Here is a 22,789-nt window from a genome sequence, read left to right on the forward strand (position 1 = left end):
ATGCAGCAGACTTTTTAAGGTAATAGCCCCTGGTCAGAGCCTTACTTGGTCAGTGTTCTACTGTTCTGTTCGCTGCTATTTTAGAGCAGGATTGTCCTGGTTGGTGCAGAATTCCTGGCATTTAGAAGGAAAACCCCAGCAAACATGGATGAAAAATGGCATGCCAGGGACGGATGTGATTGGAAAGAAGGGTAGGAGCTCATACACTCAACAGTCTTGTTTGTGTGTGTGCGTGTGTGTTTATTTCTTTCTAGGTCCATGGACAAGCAGCGTTCAAAGCGTCCCGTCTCAGCCTCCCAGTCCCAGTACGTGGCCACCCACTACCTGCTGAATCAGGGTCCTTCCCAAAGCAACACCCCTGTGATGAGGAGAGAGAGGCAGAGGAACCCCGACCGCCAGCGGGCCCTTAGTGCCTTCGGCCTGGCTGCCTCTGTAGGTCTCCCCTGCCCTTTCTCCTCCCCAGGCACCAGCCCCAGCACTAGCCTTGACTGGCAGGTATGTCTATCTGGCTGTCTGTCTGGCTGTCTGGCTGTCTGTCCGGCTGAAAGTCCTGTGATGCTTTTTGTATCAAAGTTTTTGTGTTGCCTTTATTTAACCAGGTAAGTAATTGAGAACACATTTTCTTTGACAGTAATGCCCTGGACAAGATAGAGTTTGGCTTGTGATGTATTCTAGATGTCAGGAAGGCTTGTGTTGTTACCAGACACATTTCCCTCAGGGACAATGAAGTATTCATGAATTCATTCAGGTCAGCGAGAGGTTAAACCAGGGAAACCTGGATGCCATCGCCTTCCCCTGCCTGTTGCAGGTTGACGCTCCCAGATCCGTTTCCCCAGAGACCAGGCGGAGCCCCACAGCACATCAGGGCCAGAACCAGGGTCTGCAGACCAGGACCAGACTGGGCTCATCAGACACCAGCACCTCAGAAGAGACCCTGAAAGACTTCCCCATAGACAGTCCAGCTACCGTACCAAAGAACATCCTTCCCCTGGTCCAACCTGAGACCTGTCCCAGACCACACCCCCTGCTCTCCCTCCGCATCTCAGAGTCCAACCTGCAGGAGACCCCGCCTTCACATATAGCCCCGAACCCACAGGTAGTCCCTCCAATAGTCTCCTTACAGGACTATGACGAGGTGTTCCTCCAGGAGCTGGCCCCTCCCTCCCCTCCTCCTCCCCCGCTCCCCATCAGGGAGACGGACATCACAGAGGACTTCCCTCCTCCTCCTCCCCTTCTCCTCCTCCCCTCCTCCTCCCCACCCCCAGACAGAGAGGAGCATCGTCCTGAGCTACAGCACTTTAACAGGTACAACATGCTGTCACCTCCACACATTACTACTGAACGATATAACAAAGGTTTTTTTCCACTCGACAAAGAGACAACACCTGATATAATGAAACGATGTTGAAATGTTAAATGTTTCAGAAAATTGTCCCCTCATCATTACTGCCATGTGTACCGTCTGTTTCTATCCATACAGCTGTGAGTTCCTGGAGGCTGTGTGTCCAGAGAGAAGACCATCTATCTCCTCCCTTTCCCCTCAGACAGTCCCCGCCTCTATCTCCCAGCCTGAGACTCCGACCCACCACACCCTCATCGACCCCAGCAGCAGTATCCCAGATCCCCAGCAGGGGCCTAGCGGTAAGGAAAGCCTGGGGTTAGAGTACCATCTCCTGGCCAGGAGGGAGAGGTCTGCTGGGGAGCTGAGGGTGGAAGCCCTGGTCAGACAGCTGGTGTCCCGGGGGGATAAGACCCTGAGCCCGATGCTGGACACCTGGCCCGGGGGCGGACGGACCAGCACCATGGACCTGATGGAAGAGATCTTTCCCGCAGGGGGAGGGAGGTTGCCGTGGCAACGCCGTAGGAGCAGCACCTGGCTGGAGGACAGGTGAGAAGGGGAGGAGACAAGGGAAGAGGGGACGGGAGGGGAGGAGGTGAGAGGTGAGGTCTGGTTATCCAGAGGGACTAAGGAAGTATGTGTACGTGTGTGTGTGTGTGTGTGTGTGTGTGTGTGTGTGTGTGTGTGTGTGTGTGTGTGTGTGTGTGTGTGTGTGTGTGTGTGTGTGTACGTGTGTGTGTGTGTGTGTGTGTGTGTGTGTGTTTTATTCCTGTTATGTAACTTAATGATAGGCTAGACTATATGATCAGGGTTCATTAACAACAGCTATGCTATAACCGAGGGCCTTTGTTGAGTCTGATTACGTTATGGCTCAGTTTATTGCTTGACGTCGCAAAACAACTCTTAGGTTTCAGAGCAGATCATTAGTGTAAATTGTGGAATTAGATTACATGCAGTAAGAGCAGCTAACTAATAAGCAAGTTTTAAGCGAGAGGTAGGCATTGGTCTGAAGCTGAAAAAGAAAGGAAATTCACATGAGCACCACAATGCCTACTGCACCCCATGCTCTACCAAGGTTTTACAGCACCACAATGCCTACTGTACCCATGCTCTACCAAGGTTTTACAGCACCACAATGCCTACTGCACCCATGCTCTACCAAGGTTTTACAGCACCACAATGCCTACTCCACCCATGCTCTACCATGGTTATACAGCACCACAATGCCTACTGCACCCATGTTCTACCAAGGTTTTACACCACAATGCCTACTCCACCCATGCTCTACCATGGTTATACAGCACCACAATGCCTACTCCACCCATGCTCTACCATGGTTATACAGCACCACAATGCCTACTGCACCCATGCTCTACCAAGGTTATACAGCACCACAATGCCTACTCCACCCATGCTCTACCAAGGTTTTACAGCACCACAATGCCTACTCCACCCATGCTCTACCATGGTTATACAGCACCACAATGCCTACTGCACCCATGCTCTACCAAGGTTATACAGCACCACAATTACTACTGCACCCATGCTCTACCAAGGTTATACAGCACCACAATGCCTACTCCACCCATGCTCTACCAAGGTTTTACAGCACCACAATGCCTACTCCACCCCATGCTCTACCAAGGTTTAACAGCACCACAATGCCTACTCCACCCATGCTCTACCAAGGTTATACAGCACCACAATGCCTACTGCACCTATGCTCTACCAAGGTATTACAGCACCACAGCTTTGACCTACTACAGTAGTTATGTTGGTATTGTTCTTCAGATGATGTGTATAAAGGTTGTTTAGGAGTCAAACCTTCTCAAACAGCCTCATTCATGCTCATAGAGGAGGTGCTTCCACAATAATGTGATTTGTACCACATACAAATTAAATTATTGGATTCTTCACAAAATAAAAATAAATTGTGGAATGTTGCCCCACTTCTCTTCAATGGCTGTGTGAAGTTGCTGGATATTGGCGGGAACTGGAACACGCTGTCATACACATCAATCCAGGGCATTGCTGGAGTCAGCATGCCAGTTGAACGCTCTCTCAAAACTTGAGACATCTGTGGCATTGTGTTGTGTGACAAAACTGCACATTTTGGAGTGGCCTTTTATTGTCCCCAGCACGAGGTGCACCTGTGTAATGATCATGCTGTTTAATGGGCTTCTTGATATGCCACACTTGTCAGGTGGATGGATTATCTTGGCAAAGCAAAAATAAACAAATTTGTGCACCAAATTTTTGAGAAATAAGCTTTTTGTGTGTATGGAACATTTCTGGTATCTTTTATTTCAGCTCAGGAAACATGGGACCAACACTTTACATGTAGCGTTTATATTTTTGTTCAGTATAGTCTGAAGTACAATACTAACATAGCTACTGTAGTAGGTCAAAGCTGTGTGCTGGAAAACCTTGGTAGAGCATGGGTGGAGTAGGTATTGTGGTGCTGTAAAACCTTGGTAGAGCATGGGTGGAGCAGGCATTGTGGTGCTGTAAAACCTTGGTAGAGCATGGGTGCAGTAGGCATTGTGGTGCTGTAAAACCTTGGTAGAGCATGGGTGGAGTAGGCATTGTGGTGCTGTAAAACCTTGGTAGAGCATGGGTGCAGTAGGCAATGTGGTGCTGTAAAACCTTGGTAGAGCATGGGTGCAGTAGGCATTGTGGTGCTGTAAAACCTTGGTAGAGCATGGGTGCAGTAGGCATTGTGGTGCTCATGTGAATTTCCTTTTTTATTGGCTTCAGACCAATGCCTTAAAACTTCATTTGTTTTTAATTTCCATGTTTTTTTTAACACCGGAAGGTGATTATGGAACATTATTACACAACATTATAATACAGAAATACAAGTTAAGTAAAAGATAATGTGAAATGGCAACAGAGATAATGTAGTTGTTAGTATTTATTTAATATTAACAGCTGACTGGGAAAAGAAAACACAGAAACCCATTTTAAGCCAATATGGAGTAAACTGGAAACTTTTTCCCAGATCTCTCTTAAGACAATCGAGCAAGCTCCTGGAAAATACACAAATAATCAACATGTACCCTTTAACTATTCACATGAAAATGTACCTTAAAGTTTACTGAAGAGGGTCTAGTACTACATTACCTGTTAACAAAAGGTGAGTTATCACTAAATAGAACATTTACAACCAAATGTACATTCATCAGATATAGAGAACTTTATAAATACAATTCAGTGATGGCCACAATTGCTCTTGACAAGCTACAGGTTTATACAGGCTTTTTCTTTTCATGCCCAGTTCTACCACACCTGATTCTACTATTCATGGTCTTGAACAGCTGAGGCCTTGATGAACAGCTGAGGTCTTCATGAACAGCTGAGGTCTTGATGAACAGCTGAGGTATTGATGAACAGCTGAGGTATTGATGAACAGCTCAGGTCTTGATTAACAGCTCAGGTCTTGATGAACAGCTCAGGTCTTGATGAACAGCTGAGATCTTGATGAACAGCTGAGGTCTTCATGAACAGCTGAGGTCTTAATGAACAGCTGAGGTCTTCATGAACAGCTGAGGTCTTGATGAACAGCTCAGGTCTTGATGAACAGCTGAGGCCTTGATGAACAGCTGAGGTCTTAATGAACAGCTCAGGTCTTAATGAACAGCTGAGGTCTTGATGAACAGCTGATGCCTTTATGAACAGCTGAGGTATTGATGAACAGCTGAGGTCTTGATGAACAGCTGAGGTCTTGATGAACAGCTGAGGTCTTAATGAACAGCTGAGGTCTTCATGAACAGCTGAGGTCTTGATGAACAGCTGAGATCTTAATGAACAGCTGAGATCTTAATGAACAGTAGTAGAATCAGGTGTGGTAGCACTGGGATTAAACAGAAAAAAACAACCCTGTGGATTGTCAAGAGTAATTTTGGTAACTCCTGATACAAATACTGCTGAGAAACACCTGCGAAACAGAAAGTCTTTAGACAAGTGTAAAACACTCTTAAGAAAAATGATATATCAACTTTGGTTCTCAGTAACGGATGGACGGCTCATGACAAGAGGCGGGAGGGAGGAGTGTGGTGTGTACCTCCAAGTTGATTTGCACATTTTCATCAAGATTGGTGTCAGAGATTTTAACTTACTTAATTGAGCTTCAATCAATGCCTATATATTATAGGGGCTATCACCCCCACAATACTCTGGTCATGAACAAGGGAAAGGATATCATATCTCACACGATTTTCAAGGTGAAATTGCTATGTGTCTTTTAAAGTGAACCTGTTTGGTTTTTATCATGAACAGATAGGATAACAGTTAACTGTGACGCCTGTGAGCTGCTGAGAGCTACTGGATATCCTGTCTGTAGTGTAGAACTCTCTCCCCGTGTTGGAGTCAGACGATGTTTCAGATCATGTCATACGGACTCTGGGTCTGTGGAAGCTGAACACCACTTGCCCTCTACTGAAATATGTAATGTACAGTGAGTCTGGCTTGGTTAAAGAGGGGCAACACTGCCCTCTACTGAAATGGTTTAATATTGAAGGTCGAAGACCAAAATGTCCTTCCTTTTTCTGTTGTAAAGAAGTCTCAGATCCTATTCTATAAATGTATTAAATACAATACTACTATTATTATTTGGCCTAGGAAAGGCAATTATTGTTTACAAAGAAACATATGCACAATGATATTCCTGACATTCTCTGTTGGGTTTTAGGATAATGAATGTATGGAAGACATGTTGTGAACTGGTATCAAAAAACATGTTTCAATATTAAATGTATTATATTAAAGTAGATTCAGGGGGACAGTTTTGCGGGGTGTCACAGTTCCAACCGTCCTTTTCTCTGAGGAGGATTAGGTTGATTACGTGTGACCCCATTCTACGGTGGAATGTTGTTTTTTTCTCAACATTCTATTCTGCCTGTCCGTCTCTGTCCTGCAAAATAGGCCAGTCATGAAGACAAACCAGTCAGAGCTTATTCCTCATAGCAGGGTGGTGTGTGTGTGTGTGTGTGTGTGTGTGTGTGTGTGTGTGTGTGTGTGTGTGTGTGTGTGTGTGTGTGTGTGTGTGTGTGTGTGTGTGTGTGTGTGTGTGTGTGTGTGTGAGTGTGTGTGTGTGTGTACCTGCATGCTTGCATGTACGCGCTTGAGTGAGTTTCAACCGAATAGCACACACACCTGGAATACCACAATAATTGTTTTGGCATCTCACACACTATTCAACAGACTAGTGCTTCCTGCTTGTTGAGTACTGCGTGCTGCTTGTTGCTGGTTGATTACTGCATGCTGCTTGTTGCGTACTGCATGTTGCGTACTGCTTGTTGCTGATTGATTACTGCGTACTGCATGTTGTGTACTGCTTGTTGCTGATTGATTACTGCGTACTGCATGTTGCTGATTGATTACTGCGTACTGCTTGTTGTGTACTGCTTGTTGCTGATTGATTACTGCGTACTGCTTGTTGTGTACTGCTTGTTGCTGATTGATTACTGCGTACTGCATGTTGCGTACTGCTTGTTGCTGATTGATTACTGCGTACTGCATGTTGTGTACTGCTTGTTGCTGATTGATTACTGCGTACTGCATGTTGTGTACTGCTTGTTACTGATTGATTACTGCGTACTGCTTGTTGCTGATTGATTACTGCGTACTGCTTGTTACGTACTGCTTGTTACTGATTGATTACTGCGTACTGCATGTTGTGTACTGCTTGTTGCGTACTGCTTGTTGCGTACTGCTTGTTGCTGATTGATTACTGCGTACTGCTTGTTGCGTACTGCTTGTTGCTGATTGATTACTGCGTACTGCATGTTGTGTACTGCTTGTTGCGTACTGCTTGTTGCGTACTGCTTGTTGCGTACTGCTTGTTGCTGATTGATTACTGCATACTGCATGTTGCGTACTGCTTGTTGCTGATTGATTACTGCGTACTGCTTGTTGCGTACTGCTTGTTGCTGATTGATTACTGCGTACTGCATGTTGCGTACTGCTTGTTGCTGATTGATTACTGTGTACTGCTTGTTGCGTGCTGCTTGATTACTGCGTACTGCATGTTGTGTACTGCTTGTTACTGATTGATTACTGCGTACTGCTTGTTGTGTACTGCTTGTTGCGTACTGCTTGTTACGTACTGCTTGTTGCTGATTGATTACTGCGTACTGCATGTTGTGTACTGCTTGTTGCTGATTGATTACTGCGTACTGCATGTTGCTGATTGATTACTGCGTACTGCTTGTTGTGTACTGCTTGTTGCTGATTGATTACTGCGTACTGCTTGTTGTGTACTGCTTGTTGCTGATTGATTACTGCGTACTGCTTGTTGTGTACTGCTTGTTGCTGATTGATTACTGCGTACTGCATGTTGCGTACTGCTTGTTGCTGATTGATTACTGCGTACTGCATGTTGTGTACTGCTTGTTGCTGATTGATTACTGCGTACTGCATGTTGTGTACTGCTTGTTACTGATTGATTACTGCGTACTGCATGTTGTGTACTGCTTGTTGCGTACTGCTTGTTGCGTACTGCTTGTTGCGTACTGCTTGTTGCTGATTGATTACTGCGTACTGCATGTTGCGTACTGCTTGTTGCTGATTGATTACTGCGTACTGCTTGTTGCGTACTGCTTGTTGCTGATTGATTACTGCGTACTGCTTGTTGTGTACTGCTTGTTGCGTACTGCTTGTTGCTGATTGATTACTGCGTACTGCTTGTTGCGTACTGCTTGTTGCGTACTGCTTGTTGCTGATTGATTACTGCGTACTGCATGTTGTGTACTGCTTGTTACTGATTGATTACTGCGTACTGCTTGTTGTGTACTGCTTGTTGCGTACTGCTTGTTACGTACTGCTTGTTGCTGATTGATTACTGCGTACTGCATGTTGCGTACTGCTTGTTGCTGATTGATTACTGCGTACTGCATGTTGTGTACTGCTTGTTGCTGATTGATTACTGCGTACTGCTTGTTACGTACTGCTTGTTGCTGATTGATTACTGCGTACTGCATGTTGTGTACTGCTTGTTGCTGATTGATTACTGCGTACTGCTTGTTGTGTACTGCTTGTTGCTGATTGATTACTGCGTACTGCTTGTTGTGTACTGCTTGTTGCTGATTGATTACTGCGTACTGCATGTTGCGTACTGCTTGTTGCTGATTGATTACTGCGTACTGCATGTTGCGTACTGCTTGTTGCTGATTGATTACTGCGTACTGCATGTTGCGTACGGCTTGTTGCTGATTGATTACTGCGTACTGCATGTTGCGTACTGCTTGTTGCTGATTGATTACTGCGTACTGCATGTTGTGTACTGCTTGTTGCGTACTGCTTGTTGCGTACTGCTTGTTGCGTACTGCTTGTTGCTGATTGATTACTGCGTACTGCATGTTGTGTACTGCTTGTTGCGTACTGCTTGTTGCGTACTGCTTGTTGCGTACTGCTTGTTGCTGATTGATTACTGCGTACTGCTTGTTGCGTGCTGCTTGTTGCTGATTGATTACTGCGTACTGCTTGTTGCGTACTGCTTGTTGCGTACTGCTTGTTGCGTACTGCTTGTTGCTGATTGATTACTGCGTACTGCATGTTGTGTACTGCTTGTTACTGATTGATTACTGCGTACTGCTTGTTGTGTACTGCTTGTTGCGTACTGCTTGTTACGTACTGCTTGTTGCTGATTGATTACTGCGTACTGCATGTTGCGTACTGCTTGTTGCTGATTGATTACTGCGTACTGCATGTTGTGTACTGCTTGTTGCTGATTGATTACTGCGTACTGCTTGTTACGTACTGCTTGTTGCTGATTGATTACTGCGTACTGCATGTTGTGTACTGCTTGTTGCTGATTGATTACTGCGTACTGCTTGTTACGTACTGCTTGTTGCGTACTGCTTGTTGTGTACTGCTTGTTACTGATTGATTACTGCGTACTGCATGTTGCGTACTGCTTGTTGCTGATTGATTACTGCGTACTGCATGTTGCGTACTGCTTGTTGCTGATTGATTACTGCGTACTGCATGTTGCGTACTGCTTGTTGCTGATTGATTACTGCGTACTGCATGTTGCGTACTGCTTGTTGCTGATTGATTACTGCGTACTGCATGTTGTGTACTGCTTGTTGCGTACTGCTTGTTGCGTACTGCTTGTTGCGTACTGCTTGTTGCTGATTGATTACTGCGTACTGCTTGTTGCGTACTGCTTGTTGCTGATTTATTACTGCGTACTGCTTGTTGCGTGCTGCTTGTTGCTGATTGATTACTGCGTACTGCTTGTTGCGTACTGCTTGTTACTGATTGATTACTGCGTACTGCTTGTTGTGTACTGCTTGTTGTGTACTGCTTGTTGTGTACTGCTTGTTGCGTACTGCTTGTTGCGTACTGCTTGTTGCGTACTGCTTGTTGTGTACTGCTTGTTGCGTACTGCTTGTTGCGTACTGCTTGTTGCTTATTGTCTACTGCGTGTTGCTTACTTCTTACTGTTTCCTGCTTATTCTGCAGTATATGTCCGTTTCAGTCGGGAGTTTCAGTGTTTTCAAGTGGTAGTAATGCTAACTATTACTCACATTCTTGTCTCTTCTTTTTGTAGAAGTCAAGATGGCGTCTGTTCTGCAGGACCTGGTCTGCTGCAAAAAACAGAAGGGGGAAGAGGAATGGATCTGGATGAGGCAGACCTCAATCAGAAAAAGGTCTGAACTTTAATACCTTACATTCATCTTTAAATTAACTGACTGATATAACATCCATCTCAATTAAAAGGAAAATTCAAGACAAAAAAAATGACCATCCAACCTATGGTCCTCATGATTAGACCATTCAGGAGATGTACATATCTCTGGGTAAAGAGGAGAGGTAGACCATTCAGGAGATGTACATATCTCTGGGTAAAGAGGAGAGGTAGACCATTCAGGAGATGTACATATCTCTGGGTAAAGAGGAGAGGTAGACCATTCAGGAGATGTACATATCTCTGGGTAAAGAGGAGAGGTAGACCATTCAGGAGATGTACATATCTCTGGGTAAAGAGGAGAGGTAGACCATTCAGGAGATGTACATATCTCTGGGTAAAGAGGAGAGGTAGACCATTCAGGAGATGTACATATCTCTGGGTAAAGAGGAGAGGTAGACCATTCAGGAGATGTACATATCTCTGGGTAAAGAGGAGAGGTAGACCATTCAGGAGATGTACATATCTCTGGGTAAAGAGGAGAGGTAGACCATTCAGGAGATGTACATATCTCTGGGAAAGAGGAGAGGTAGACCATTCAGGAGATGTACATTTCTCTGGGTAAAGAGGAGAGGTAGACCATTCAGGAGATGTACATATCTCTGGGTAAAGAGGAGAGGTAGACCATTCAGGAGATGTACATATCTCTGGGTAAAGAGGAGAGGTAGACCATTCAGGAGATGTACATATCTCTGGGTAAAGAGGAGAGGTAGACCATTCAGGAGATGTACATATCTCTGGGTAAAGAGGAGAGGTAGACCATTCAGGAGATGTACATATCTCTGGGTAAAGAGGAGAGGTAGACCATTCAGGAGATGTACATATCTCTGGGTAAAGAGGAGAGGTAGACCATTCAGGAGATGTACATATCTCTGGGTAAAGAGGAGAGGTAGACCATTCAGGAGATGTACATATCTCTGGGTAAAGAGGAGAGGTAGACCATTCAGGAGATGTACATATCTCTGGGTAAAGAGGAGAGGTAGACCATTCAGGAGATGTACATATCTCTGGGTAAAGAGGAGAGGTAGACCATTCAGGAGATGTACATATCTCTGGGTAAAGAGGAGAGGTAGACCATTCAGAGACTATTATGCTAACAATAGACATACATATACATTGTCGGTGCTAACTTCTCCTCTCCTCCCACCCACTAGGTGGAGCTACTCCAGGCTCTGACCCTTAGCGTTGCCTCACTCCGAGAGGAGAGAGAGGTTCTGGGTGAGGAGCAGAGGAGGTTCCGGGCCCTAGGGGGCCACATGGAGAGCCTGGTCCAGGAGCGCTGTAAGCCCAATGAGAAGGAGAAGTACAGGATGTTCATCGGGGACCTGGATAAGATAGTCAATTTGTTGATGTCTCTGTGTGGCCGGCTGGCCCGGGTCCATAACGCTCTCTATGCCCTGGACAGAGAGGAAGAGACAGAGGACAGCGCAGAGGAGAGGGTGAGATATTAAACTACAGCACGGGGCACACTCTTTTCAGCTACGACCGGAAGTAATATTCTGTAGCAGGTTAGGAGAACATTTTCACTAACCTTAACCGAATTCTCCTAACCTGCTACGAAAAAGTCACTTCCTGTCGTAGCTGTATCGAAGTGCTGTGTAAAGAGTGTTTCTCTCTCTGCAGCACAGAGCAGGAAATTAGACTAAGCCGAACACTGCAAGTTACCTTCATAACATCTCAGGAGTCTTTGTTTTAGTCACATGTACAGTATCAGCCTGAGGCTGGCTCCTTTGTTTTAGTCCCAACTATCAGCCGGCTCCTTTGTTTTAGTCCCATCTATCAGCCTGAGGCTGGCTCCTTTGTTTTAGTCCCATCTATCAGCCTGAGGCTGGCTCCTTTGTTTTAGTCCCATCTATCAGCCTGAGGCCGGCTCCTTTGTTTTAGTCCCATCTATCAGCCTGAGGCTGGCTCCTTTGTTTAAGTCCCATCTATCAGCCTGAGGCTGGCTCCTTTGTTTTAGTCCCATCTATCAGCCTGAGGCCGGCTCCTTTGTTTTAGTCCCATCTATCAGCCTGAGGCTGGCTCCTTTGTTTTAGTCCCATCTATCAGCCTGAGGCTGGCTCCTTTGTTTTAGTCCCATCTATCAGCCTGAGGGTGGCTCCTTTGTTTTAGTCCCATCTATCAGCCTTAGGCTGGCTGTCACAGCTGTCGTCATGGAGAGAAGTGGACCAAGGTGCAGCGGAGTTAGTGTTCATAATTTTAATTCAAAAACGATCACTGGAACACTACAAAAACAAGTAAATACCGACAGCTAAACAGTACTGACAGCATAACACACTGAACAGAAACAATTACCCACAACCCCAAAGAAAAACACACACTACTATATAGGACTCCCAATCAAAGGCAACTCAACACACCTGCCTTCAATTGGGAGTCCAATCACCAACACAACACTTAACACACAAAAACCCCTGACCAAAACTAATACAATTGCTCCCTCTGCTGGTCAGGACGTGACACTGGCTCCTTTGTTTTAGTCCCATCTATCAGCCTGAGGCCAGCTCCTTTGTTTTAGTCCCATCTATCAGCCTTAGGCTGGCTCCTTTGTTTTAGTCCCATCTATCAGCCTTAGGCCGGCTCCTTTGTTGTAGTCCCATCTATCAGCCTGAGGCTGGCTCCTTTGTTTTAGTCCCATCTATCAGCCTTAGGCCGGCTCCTTTGTTGTAGTCCCATCTATCAGCCTGAGGCTGGCTCCTTTGTTTTAGTCCCATCTATCAGCCTTAGGCTGGCTCCTTTGTTTTAGTCCCATCTATCAGCCTTGTTTTAGTCACATCTATCAGCCTGAGGCTGGCTCCTTTGTTTTAGTCCCATCTATCAGCCTGAGGCTGGCTCCTTTGTTTTAGTCCCATCTATCAGCCGGCTCCTTTGTTTTAGTCCCATTTATCAGCCTGAGGCCGGCTCCTTTGTTTTAGTCCCATCTATCAGCCTGAGGCTGGCTCCTTTGTTTTAGTCCCATCTATCAGCCGGCTCCTTTGTTTTAGTCCCATCTATCAGCCTGAGGCTGGCTCCTTTGTTTTAGTCCCATCTATCAGCCTGAGGCTGGCTCCTTTGTTTTAGTCCCATCTATCAGCCTGAGGCCGGCTCCTTTGTTTTAGTCCCATCTATCAGCCTGAGGCTGGCTCCTTTGCTTGGCTGCTGAGTGTTAAGGATACATGACATCATGGTATCATGGCCACTCTCCCTTAATGAAGGAACATGACAGAGTTAACATATCATTTCATTTAGCAATAGATACAATGCTTCCAGCTCAAAAGAACCTCTTTCACGTCCTATTTATACTCATAAGCTGTCCTCTTTCAAGTCTGCTGGTGCAGTACTGCTTTTGTCCACCAGATGGGGCTCTATACACAGAGAACTGGGTTCGGAGGGCTGATAAACCCCACGAGGAAAAAACACCACGCCAGAAAGTAGTCTGTTGACAACAGATAGATGTTATGAATTTGTCACGTTTGACATCAAAACATTTCTACAATTTAGAATAAAAGACACCATGTTCACATACAACAACCATGTTCCCAGACTGAGAAGACAAAAGTTGAAAGCAGACAACTGACAGACTCCAAAATGGAGGAAAGTGAAGCCGTTTTCATAAAAAATGGGTTGCACTTTACATTACAGCAGCACAGAATAGTGTTGGTGAGAATAACATGGTTGGTAACAAGTTATAGCTAGCCACTCAGTCTCACAATGAAGTCCAACTGAATGTGTTTTAGCTAGTCAGAACGTAGACTATTGGCTTCCGGTACACAGCGAAAAAGGCTTGTCTGAAGGGAGATGCAAAGCTAATTTTGGCATTTTAAACAGCTGTAGCTACAACCAAATAGTCACCACACAGGTATTTGATAAAGCCAGAGTAATTGACCTACTCCAGTTTACCTTTCGCAAAGATATACCTTTAACGGTTTGGTTCTGGTAGTCCAGTCGTTCAAATGAGCTGTCATCAAACGGCAGATGGTTCCATGGCAGTGAATACTCGATGCGCCCTATCACTCATATGGTCGTCACAAAGTCAGAATTATCACTAAACCCCGCACATTTCTACAATGTATCTTTTTAAAATGTCATTTTAATCCTAAACTTAACCCTAAATGTATCCACACTGTAAACCTTATGCCTAACCCTAACCTTAAATTATTATATTTAAGCCCATTTTTACTTTGCGGCTGTGGAATCTGACTTTGTGGCTGTGGAATCTGACTTTGCGGCTGTGGAATCTGACTTTGTGGCTGTGGAATCTGACTTTGCGGCTGTGGAATCTGACTTTGCGGCTGTGGAATCTGACTTTGCGGCTGTGAAATCTGACTTTGCGGCTGTGGAATCTGACATTGCGGCTGTGGAATCTGACTTTGCGGCTGTGGAATCTGACTTTGCGGCTGTGGAATCTGACTTTGCGGCTGTGGAATCTGACTTTGCGGCTGTGGAATCTGACTTTGCGGCTGTGGAATCTGACTTTGCGGCTGTGGAATCTGACTTTGCGGCTGTGGAATCTGACTTTGCGGCTGTGGAATCTGAATTTGCGGCTGTGGAATCTGACTTTGCGGCTGTGAAATCTGACTTTGCGGCTGTGGAATCTGACTTTGCGGCTGTGGAATCTGACTTTGCGGCTGTGGAATCTGACTTTGCGGCTGTGGAATCTGACTTTGCGGCTGTGGAATCTGACTTTGCGGCTGTGGAATCTGACTTTGCGGCTGTGGAATCTGACTTTGCGGCTGTGGAATCTGACATTGCGGCTGTGGAATCTGACTTTGCGGCTGTGGAATCTGACTTTGTGGCTGTGGAATCTGACTTTGTGGCTGTGGAATCTGACTTTGCGGCTGTGGAATCTGACTTTGCGGCTGTGGAATCTGACTTTGCGGCTGTGGAATCTGACTTTGCGGCTGTGGAATCTGACATTGTGGCTGTGGAATCTGACTTTGCGGCTGTGGAATCTGACTTTGCGGCTGTGGAATCTGACTTTGCGGCTGTGGAAGCTAGTGGAAACCCACTGGGTCTGGCTCAATGATCTGGCTACACTTTACTCCAAATCATGTGAGTCGCGTCTAGGTTACCACAGATTATCCATTATATTGGCCAGATACTTTAGTGGCCACTCTAACAATGAAAATAAATGTCTTCAAAAATGTAAGGCAGCCGGCAGGCAAGATCCGGTGGGACCATTCTAGCCAATGAGAGGGCAGATACGAGTGTGATAACAGGCACACCTCTGATATAAAGTGATACAATGGCAAAGCTAGCTATTCTCTCTTGGAATGTGAAAGGCCTAAATTCGTCTATTAAACGTTCCAGCTGTCTCGATATCCTAGCAAGAAACCATATTGATATGGCAATGTTCCAAGAAACACAACTATTGAATATGAATCAGGTGAATTACTATCTGAACCAAGGATTTCTCTCGTATCTATAAAGAATTGTACACCTCTGATTGTAAATCCACACCAACCTTTTTTTTTAAGATATAAGAACTATTTTTCTCTCAACTGAGGAAGCCGGGTTTGCTGGGAGCCCACATCTCTTTCCATGAACTCAAAAGGGCATTGGATAACATGAATATACGCAAATCAGCCCGACTGCCTCTGAAGACCCAGATGGGTTATGGTACCCCAATCGTTTCCCATTTTAAATATTTGGGAATATACAGTACCAGTCAAAAGTTTGGACAGACCTACTCATTCCAGGGTTTTTCTTTATTTATTTTTTTACTATTTTCTACATTGTAGAATAATAGTGAAGACATCAAAACTATGAAATAACACATATAGAATTATGTAGTAACCAAAGAAGTGTTAAACAAATCAAAATATATTTTAGATTATTCAAAAGTAGACACCTTTTATGATGAGTTTGACGCACCTTTCCAATAAATATTCAGGGGCTGATTCTGGTGACACGATAATTGATGTTTTACTGCCGTTTGACAAATCAAAATATTATGAGCTCTTCTCCCGTAATAATCTCACCGTGTAGACTCATTAGCAGTGATGGAAAAAAGTACCCAGCCGTCATACTTGAGTAAAAGATACCTTGATAGAAAATGACTCAAGTAAAAGTGAAAGTCACCTAGTAAAATTCTTACTTGAGTAAAAGTCGAAAAGTATTTGGTTTAAAATATACTTAAGTATAAAAAGTAAAAATAAAAATATAAATAATTTCAAATTCTTTATATTAAGCAAACTAGCAAAATAACAATTGTCTTATTTTTTTGTAATTTATAGAAAGCCAGGGGCAGGAGTATATATGACAAAATGATTGGTTGAGTTGAAAATGCAATGGAAACTCTAGATGCTGATTTGTTACATGAAAACTTAAGCAAAAAAAATAAATGTTGTTGTGCGCTACGTCCTCACGTTGTGATTTCTATCCTCAACAAGTCAGTTTGGTGGAAACACACTGGTGGGAAAATGTGCAGATTTTATTTAATGTGGATTTTAGAATATTCACATGAAAATATGTTGCCAATTGGATGGAAACCTAGCTACTGACTTCCGTATAAAAACTCCTCGCTTGTAAAACGCCACCTGCTGGAGAAGACAGAGATTGAGCCCAGTTGTCCCTCTCGCTAGCCCCTTCCTCTCTGAGGACCCTATTACCACTATTGTCTACATACATCTGAAGATGGTTGATATGTCTGTCCTAGCTATCTCACTAATACAGTGTCCTAGCTATCTCACTAATACAGTGTCCTAGCTATGTCACTAATAGAGTGTCCTAGCTATCTCTCTAATACAGTGTCCTAGCTATCTCACTAATACAGTGTCCTAGCTATCTCACTAATACAGTGTCCTAGCTATCTCACTAATGCAGTGTCATTTTACATTTACATTTTAGTCATTTAGCAGACGCTCTTATCCAGAATGACTTACAGTAGTGAATGCATACATTTCATACATTTAATTTCATGCATTTAAAAAAAAAAAAAATTGAACTGGCCCCCCGTGGGAATCGAACCCACAACCCTGGCGTTGCAAACACCATGCTCTACCATGCTCTACCAACTGAACATGGCTAGCTATCTCACTAATACAGTGTCCTAGCTATCTCACTAATAACAATTCATGTTTTTCTAAAGATGTCACATTCTGTTCGCTAGGTGGTACCAGGTAATTGTGTGCACCACTACAGTCTGTCTATGTAGTTTAGTCACTAATCTCTAGACCACATATCCCCCCCAGGAGTCTCTGCACCAAGATGCCTTTAATAATCTATAAATCCTCTATCAGTAATATACAGAACAAAAATATAAACGCAACATGCAACAATATCAATGATTTTACTGAGTTACAGTTCATATAAGAGAATCAATCAATTAAAATAAATAAACATGAATGGACACGGGCGCAGCCATGGATGGATGGGTGGGCCTGGGCCCACCCACTGGGGAGCCAGGCCCAGCCACTGGGGAGACAGGCCCAGCCTGTCAGAATTAGTTTTTCCCCACAAAAGGTCTTTATTACAGACAGAAATACTCCTCAGTTTCATCAGCTGTCTAGGTGGCTGGTCTCAGACGATCCCGTAAGTGAAGAAGTCGGTGTGGAGGTCCTGGGTTGGCGTGGTTACACGTGTTCTCTAAAACTATGTTGGAGGTGGCTTATGGTAGAGAAATGAATATTCAATTATCTGGCAACAGCTCTGGCGGACATTCCTGCAGTCAGCATGTAAATTGCATGCTCCCTCAAAACTTAAGACATCTGTGGTATTGTGTTGTGTGACTTAACTGCACATTTTAGCGTGGCCTTTTATTGTCCCCAACACAATCAGCTTCTTGATATACCACATCTGTCAGGTTGATGGATTATCTTGGCAAATGAGAAATGTTCACTAACAGGGATGTAAACAAATTTGTGCACAGAATTTGAGATAAATAAGCTTTTTGTGTGTATGGAACATTTCTGTGATCTTTTATTTCAGCTCATGAAACATGGGACCAACACTTTACATGTTGCATTTATATTTCTGTTCAGTGTAGTATGAATCCTCTGTCTCCCCAGGAGTCTTTAATAATCTATATATCTCTGTTAACTCAGGAGTCTTTACAGCAGAAGCACCAGGATGTCTTTACTAATCTATATATATCTCTGTTAACTCAGGAGTCTTTACAGCAGAAGCACCAGGATGTCTTTAATAATCTATATATCTCTGTTAACTCAGGAGTCTTTACAGCAGAAGCACCAGGATGTCTTTAATAATCTATATATCTCTGTTAACTCAGGAGTCTTTACAATAGAAGCACCAGGATGTCTTTACTAATCTATATATCTCTGTTAACTCAGGAGTCTTTACAGCAGAAGCACCAGGATGTCTTTAATAATCTATATATCTCTGTTAACTCAGGAGTCTTTACAGCAGAAGCACCAGGATGTCTTTACTAATCTATATATATCTCTGTTAACTCAGGAGTCTTTACAGCAGAAGCACCAGGATGTCTTTAATAATCTATATATCTCTGTTAACTCAGGAGTCTTTACAGCAGAAGCACCAGGATGTCTTTACTAATCTATATATATCTCTGTTAACTCAGGAGTCTTTACAGCAGAAGCACCAGGATGTCTTTAATAATCTATATATCTCTGTTAACTCAGGTGTCTTTACAGCAGAAGCACCAGGATGTCTTTAATAATCTATATATCTCTGTTAACTCAGGAGTCTTTACAATAGAAGCACCAGGATGTCTTTACTAATCTATATATCTCTGTTAACTCAGGAGTCTTTACAGCAGAAGCACCAGGATGTCTTTACTAATCTATATATCTCTGTTAACTCAGGAGTCTTTACAGCAGAAGCACCAGGATGTCTTTATTAATCTATATATCTCTGTTAACTCAGGAATCTTTACAGCAGAAGCACCAGGATGTCTTTATTAATCTATATATCTCTGTTAACTCAGGAGTCCTTACAGCAGAAGCGCAACCAGCTGTGTAGTCAGCATGAGGATGCCAGGGAGCTGAAGGAGAATCTGGATCGTCGGGAGCGTGTGGTTCTGGACATCCTGAGTGGGTATCTGACCGGTCCGCAGCTAAGAGACTACCAGTATTACGTCTGTATGAAACCTGCCCTCCTGATACGACAGAGACACCTGGACGAGCTCATCAAGCATGGGGACGAGCAGCTCCACAGGCTGATAGAGAGTATCTCTCCTGGGGAGTCAGACTATCAGGGGCCTCCTGGGGACCACCAGGCCCAGCTCTGCTGCTCCTCCAACCCAGGGTTAGGCCCCAGGGGTCCCAGCCCTAACCTTGGTCCTACCCGTACTGTCCGCTCCACCACTGTAACATCACTGTGACTCCTGTAAACCACAACAATAACAGCCCTGGTCACTACCAGGGAACACTATACAGCAGCTGTCTCTGGTGCAATGGGTGAAGACTACTACATACAACACTATATGACTGGTGAATGACACTACATACAACACTATATGACTGGTGAATGACACTACATACAACACTATATGACTGGTGAATGACACTACATACAACACTATATGACTGGTGAATGACACTACATACAACACTATATGACTGGTGAATGACACTACATACAACACTATATGACTGGTGAATGACACTACATACAACACTATATGACTGGTGAATGACACTACATACAACACTATATGACTGGTGAATGACACTACATACAACACTATATGACTGGTGAATGACACTACATACAACACTATATGACTGGTGAATGACACTACATACAACAGATGAAGAAGAGACAGAGATATCATCTTTCCCCATATAGAGATGAACTGTAGAGAAAGGGACTTCATGTCTCCTTGTTCCGTACAGACAGACAAACTATGAGAAGTGAGCATGATGGATATGTTCTTGTGCGCCTCTCTCTATTTCTGCCTTCTCTGTTCCTCCAGCTTCTTCACATATCTCTGTTGTGACTGGTTGATTCAATACACAGCTGAAGTGCCTAGTGTAATTCATACGAACAGATTGACAGTTTTGAGTGTAACGGTAGTAGATGTACAACTGCCTGCCAAGACATTTTATTCACCGTATATCAGTTGAAATATTAATACTACCTTTACACATCACTACAGTTGAGAACTTTGTTTTGGCAGATTAACTACTGATTGGTCAGAATCACAGAACTAGAATGACTTGTATTTCTCATTCTGTTCCTATTGGTCAGGAGGAACCAGACCTGAAATAGGTCTGTTTTCTTTAGCAACACAATAGCACGCTCTGAAACACATGAATATGGAGCCACAATCTAAGGCTTTTTTTTTTATTTTTTATTACTTCAAATACTTATGTTTCAGACTCAAAAATGAAAGCTAATGAAAAACAAAAGCTACCATGACATTGACAGCAAATGCAATAATTATTTATATTATTAAAAAGAAATGGTATGTATTATGTAAGTGGTTGTGCTTTTTAATATGTAGATGAGAGAGAAAAAAAAACATTTTATATATTTTTTCAACTGAAAAAATGATGATGGAATGAGGCAAGTTTACAGTGGGTGTTCTAACTGACCTCTGGTCACGTGGTCTTCCTCTGATACAAGGCTGCGTGCTTCATGATGACCAGACTTCTAGGAAGTAGTTAGATGTTCCTTAGGAATGTTGCTGCCCAGTAAGTACATGTATACTGTGGGTGGAGCTTTCTCATGGGACGTGGTATCACTTCATAGGATATCTGGGTAAAAAAATAGAGAAGGTTTGAGATATTGTATGTTGGTAGTGTCAGTTCATCTGTGACATGCCTACTATTTAAACATCGTCTGACAACTCCTGTGTGACTTGCTTTTTCACCTCCCCAGAAAATGTACTATGCTAATTGATATTGTTGTATCCTTTTGAGAGCACCTTTGAAACATTTACAGATTATTCTAATTTATCCTAATCAGGCACATATTCATAAATATTTTCAACAATAATGGTGCCATCCATATTTTTTCTCCATAGCGTTTTCTGTGACATCACCGAATTAACAGATTTGACAGTTGCTGTAATCAAATTCCATGTATTAATCTTGCTTTATGACATGTAGAAGGAGGAGGCCGATTAGAAAACAGATCCTCGTTTACAAAATAAATCTATTTTTAAAGAGCCTTTGTGACAATTGTACTTTGACTATCTATTCTATAAACGTCTCGACTCATCAGCCATATTGTATCTTAGAATGTTATTGATGAGATTAGATCAACTTTATTGTCCCTGAAGGGAAATGTTTTCCTGATCCCAGATCTGTTGTCTTCTTCTATAGCCTGGTCCCAGATCTGTTGTCTCCTTCTATAGCCTGGTCCCAGATCTGTCGTCTCCTTCTATAGCCTGGTCCCAGATCTGTTGTCTCCTCCTATAGCCTGGTCCCAGATCTGTTGTCTCCTTCTATAGACTGGTCCCAGATCTGTTGTCTCCTATAGACTGGTCCCAGATGGTCTAAGGACTGTCCAAGTCCCACTGCAACACAATGCTACTGGTCTAAGGACTGTCCAAGTCCCACTGTAACATGGTGTTACTGGTCTAAGGACTGTCCAAGTCCCACTGTAACATGGTGTTACTGGTCTAAGGACTGTCCAAGTCCCACTGTAACATGGTGCTACTGGTCTAAGGACTGTCCAAGTCCCACTGCAACATGGTGTTACTGGTCTAAGGACTGTCCAAGTCCCACTGCAACATGGTGTTACTGGTCTAAGGACTGTCCAAGTGAACTATTTGACCTCAGGAGAGCACACCAGTAGGTGTTGTTAGATGATAGCGTGACAGTGTCAGAGTATTACCTCTGGTAACAGTCTCACCCTTCCACTGTTAAATATCTCTTGCACTACACAGCCTGTTGTTGAATTACAGGCTGAGAGGAAAAGGTTCAAATAGACATGCTTGTTTATCAGAAACGCTCACAACTATAGCAGTTAGTATACAATGACATGCTTTTATTCATACAGAAAGATAAAGCTGTAGTCAGACATGTAATATTGCCTAACTGAAACTCACCAAGTTATACAACCACACAAACGCAGTCTTGAATAACCTGCAAAACCTAGCACCCTCCTATACACACTCCTCCAGTGACAAGACCCAACATGTAGACGTTTCCATGTACACAAACATACTGTATTAAAGTTTACGACTCACCTTGAGAGTATTACAGTTACACTTGGATAGTGCCAATGTGGCCTGCAAAAATACTTTGTTTTAAGTTGTATAAGTCAACTTTAAAGTTTGAGTTAAGTTAGATAAAAGTTTAAAATGGGGGCCAGTCCCAATGTGCCCTCACTGAACCTATTCTCCCAATAAGGGGGCTGCGTCCTAAAAATGTCACCCTATTCCCTTTACAGTGGACTACTTTTGACCAGTGCCAACGGTTCTGGTCAAAAGTAGTGCACTATTTAGGGAATAGGGTGACATTTGGGGCACAAGGAAGGCGTCGTCCTAGTAGCAGCATGACAGCAACACAAAAGGACACGTTTTCCTCGACATGCCTCATCAAGTCCCACACAGTGGCCCCTAGCCCGGCCCTGCAGCTCACACACAGCACAGCCTTTCATAGACACCTCCTCTCCACCGTGGTCCCACCATGCCATGGTAGACATCCAGAGCTCCAGTCTGGAGGGGCGAGGAAGGCGAGGGACCCCCGATCTGAAGCCTCCCCTGGTCCCTTGCATACCTCCAACCCTCCAGAGCCGTCGCTGGCATGTAGCATTGTTTATCATGTCTGTTTACATTCACTGTATGAATCCAGCACCTGAAGAGCTTTTGTCTTGCATCCAAAATGGCACCCTATTCCCTTTATAGT

The 22,789-nt window shown here is 43.8% G+C and overlaps 1 protein-coding gene across 2 annotated transcripts in view; it reads left to right on the forward strand.

Annotated features, from left to right (window-relative positions):
* The window catches only part of LOC115160145 (protein Shroom3), a 47,312-nt gene extending 26,208 nt beyond the window's left edge, over positions 1-21,104 (forward strand). Inside the window, exons 9-14 of one of the 2 annotated variants that reach the window (XM_029710504.1) lie at positions 255-495; positions 809-1,305; positions 1,481-1,888; positions 9,894-9,993; positions 11,186-11,470; positions 18,916-21,104. In XM_029710504.1, the coding sequence (XP_029566364.1) occupies positions 255-495; positions 809-1,305; positions 1,481-1,888; positions 9,894-9,993; positions 11,186-11,470; positions 18,916-19,311 (1,927 nt within the window). In that variant the 3' untranslated portion in view covers positions 19,312-21,104. Of the gene's footprint in view, positions 1-254; positions 496-748; positions 1,306-1,480; positions 1,889-9,893; positions 9,994-11,185; positions 11,471-18,915 lie in introns of both variants that reach the window. The other variant, XM_029710503.1, reaches the window with a different exon arrangement.
* Positions 21,105-22,789: the final 1,685 nt, after the last annotated feature.

The sequence above is a fragment of the Salmo trutta genome, chromosome 23, assembly GCF_901001165.1.
Source record: "Salmo trutta chromosome 23, fSalTru1.1, whole genome shotgun sequence".
In the NCBI taxonomy this organism is placed as follows: domain Eukaryota; kingdom Metazoa; phylum Chordata; class Actinopteri; order Salmoniformes; family Salmonidae; genus Salmo; species Salmo trutta.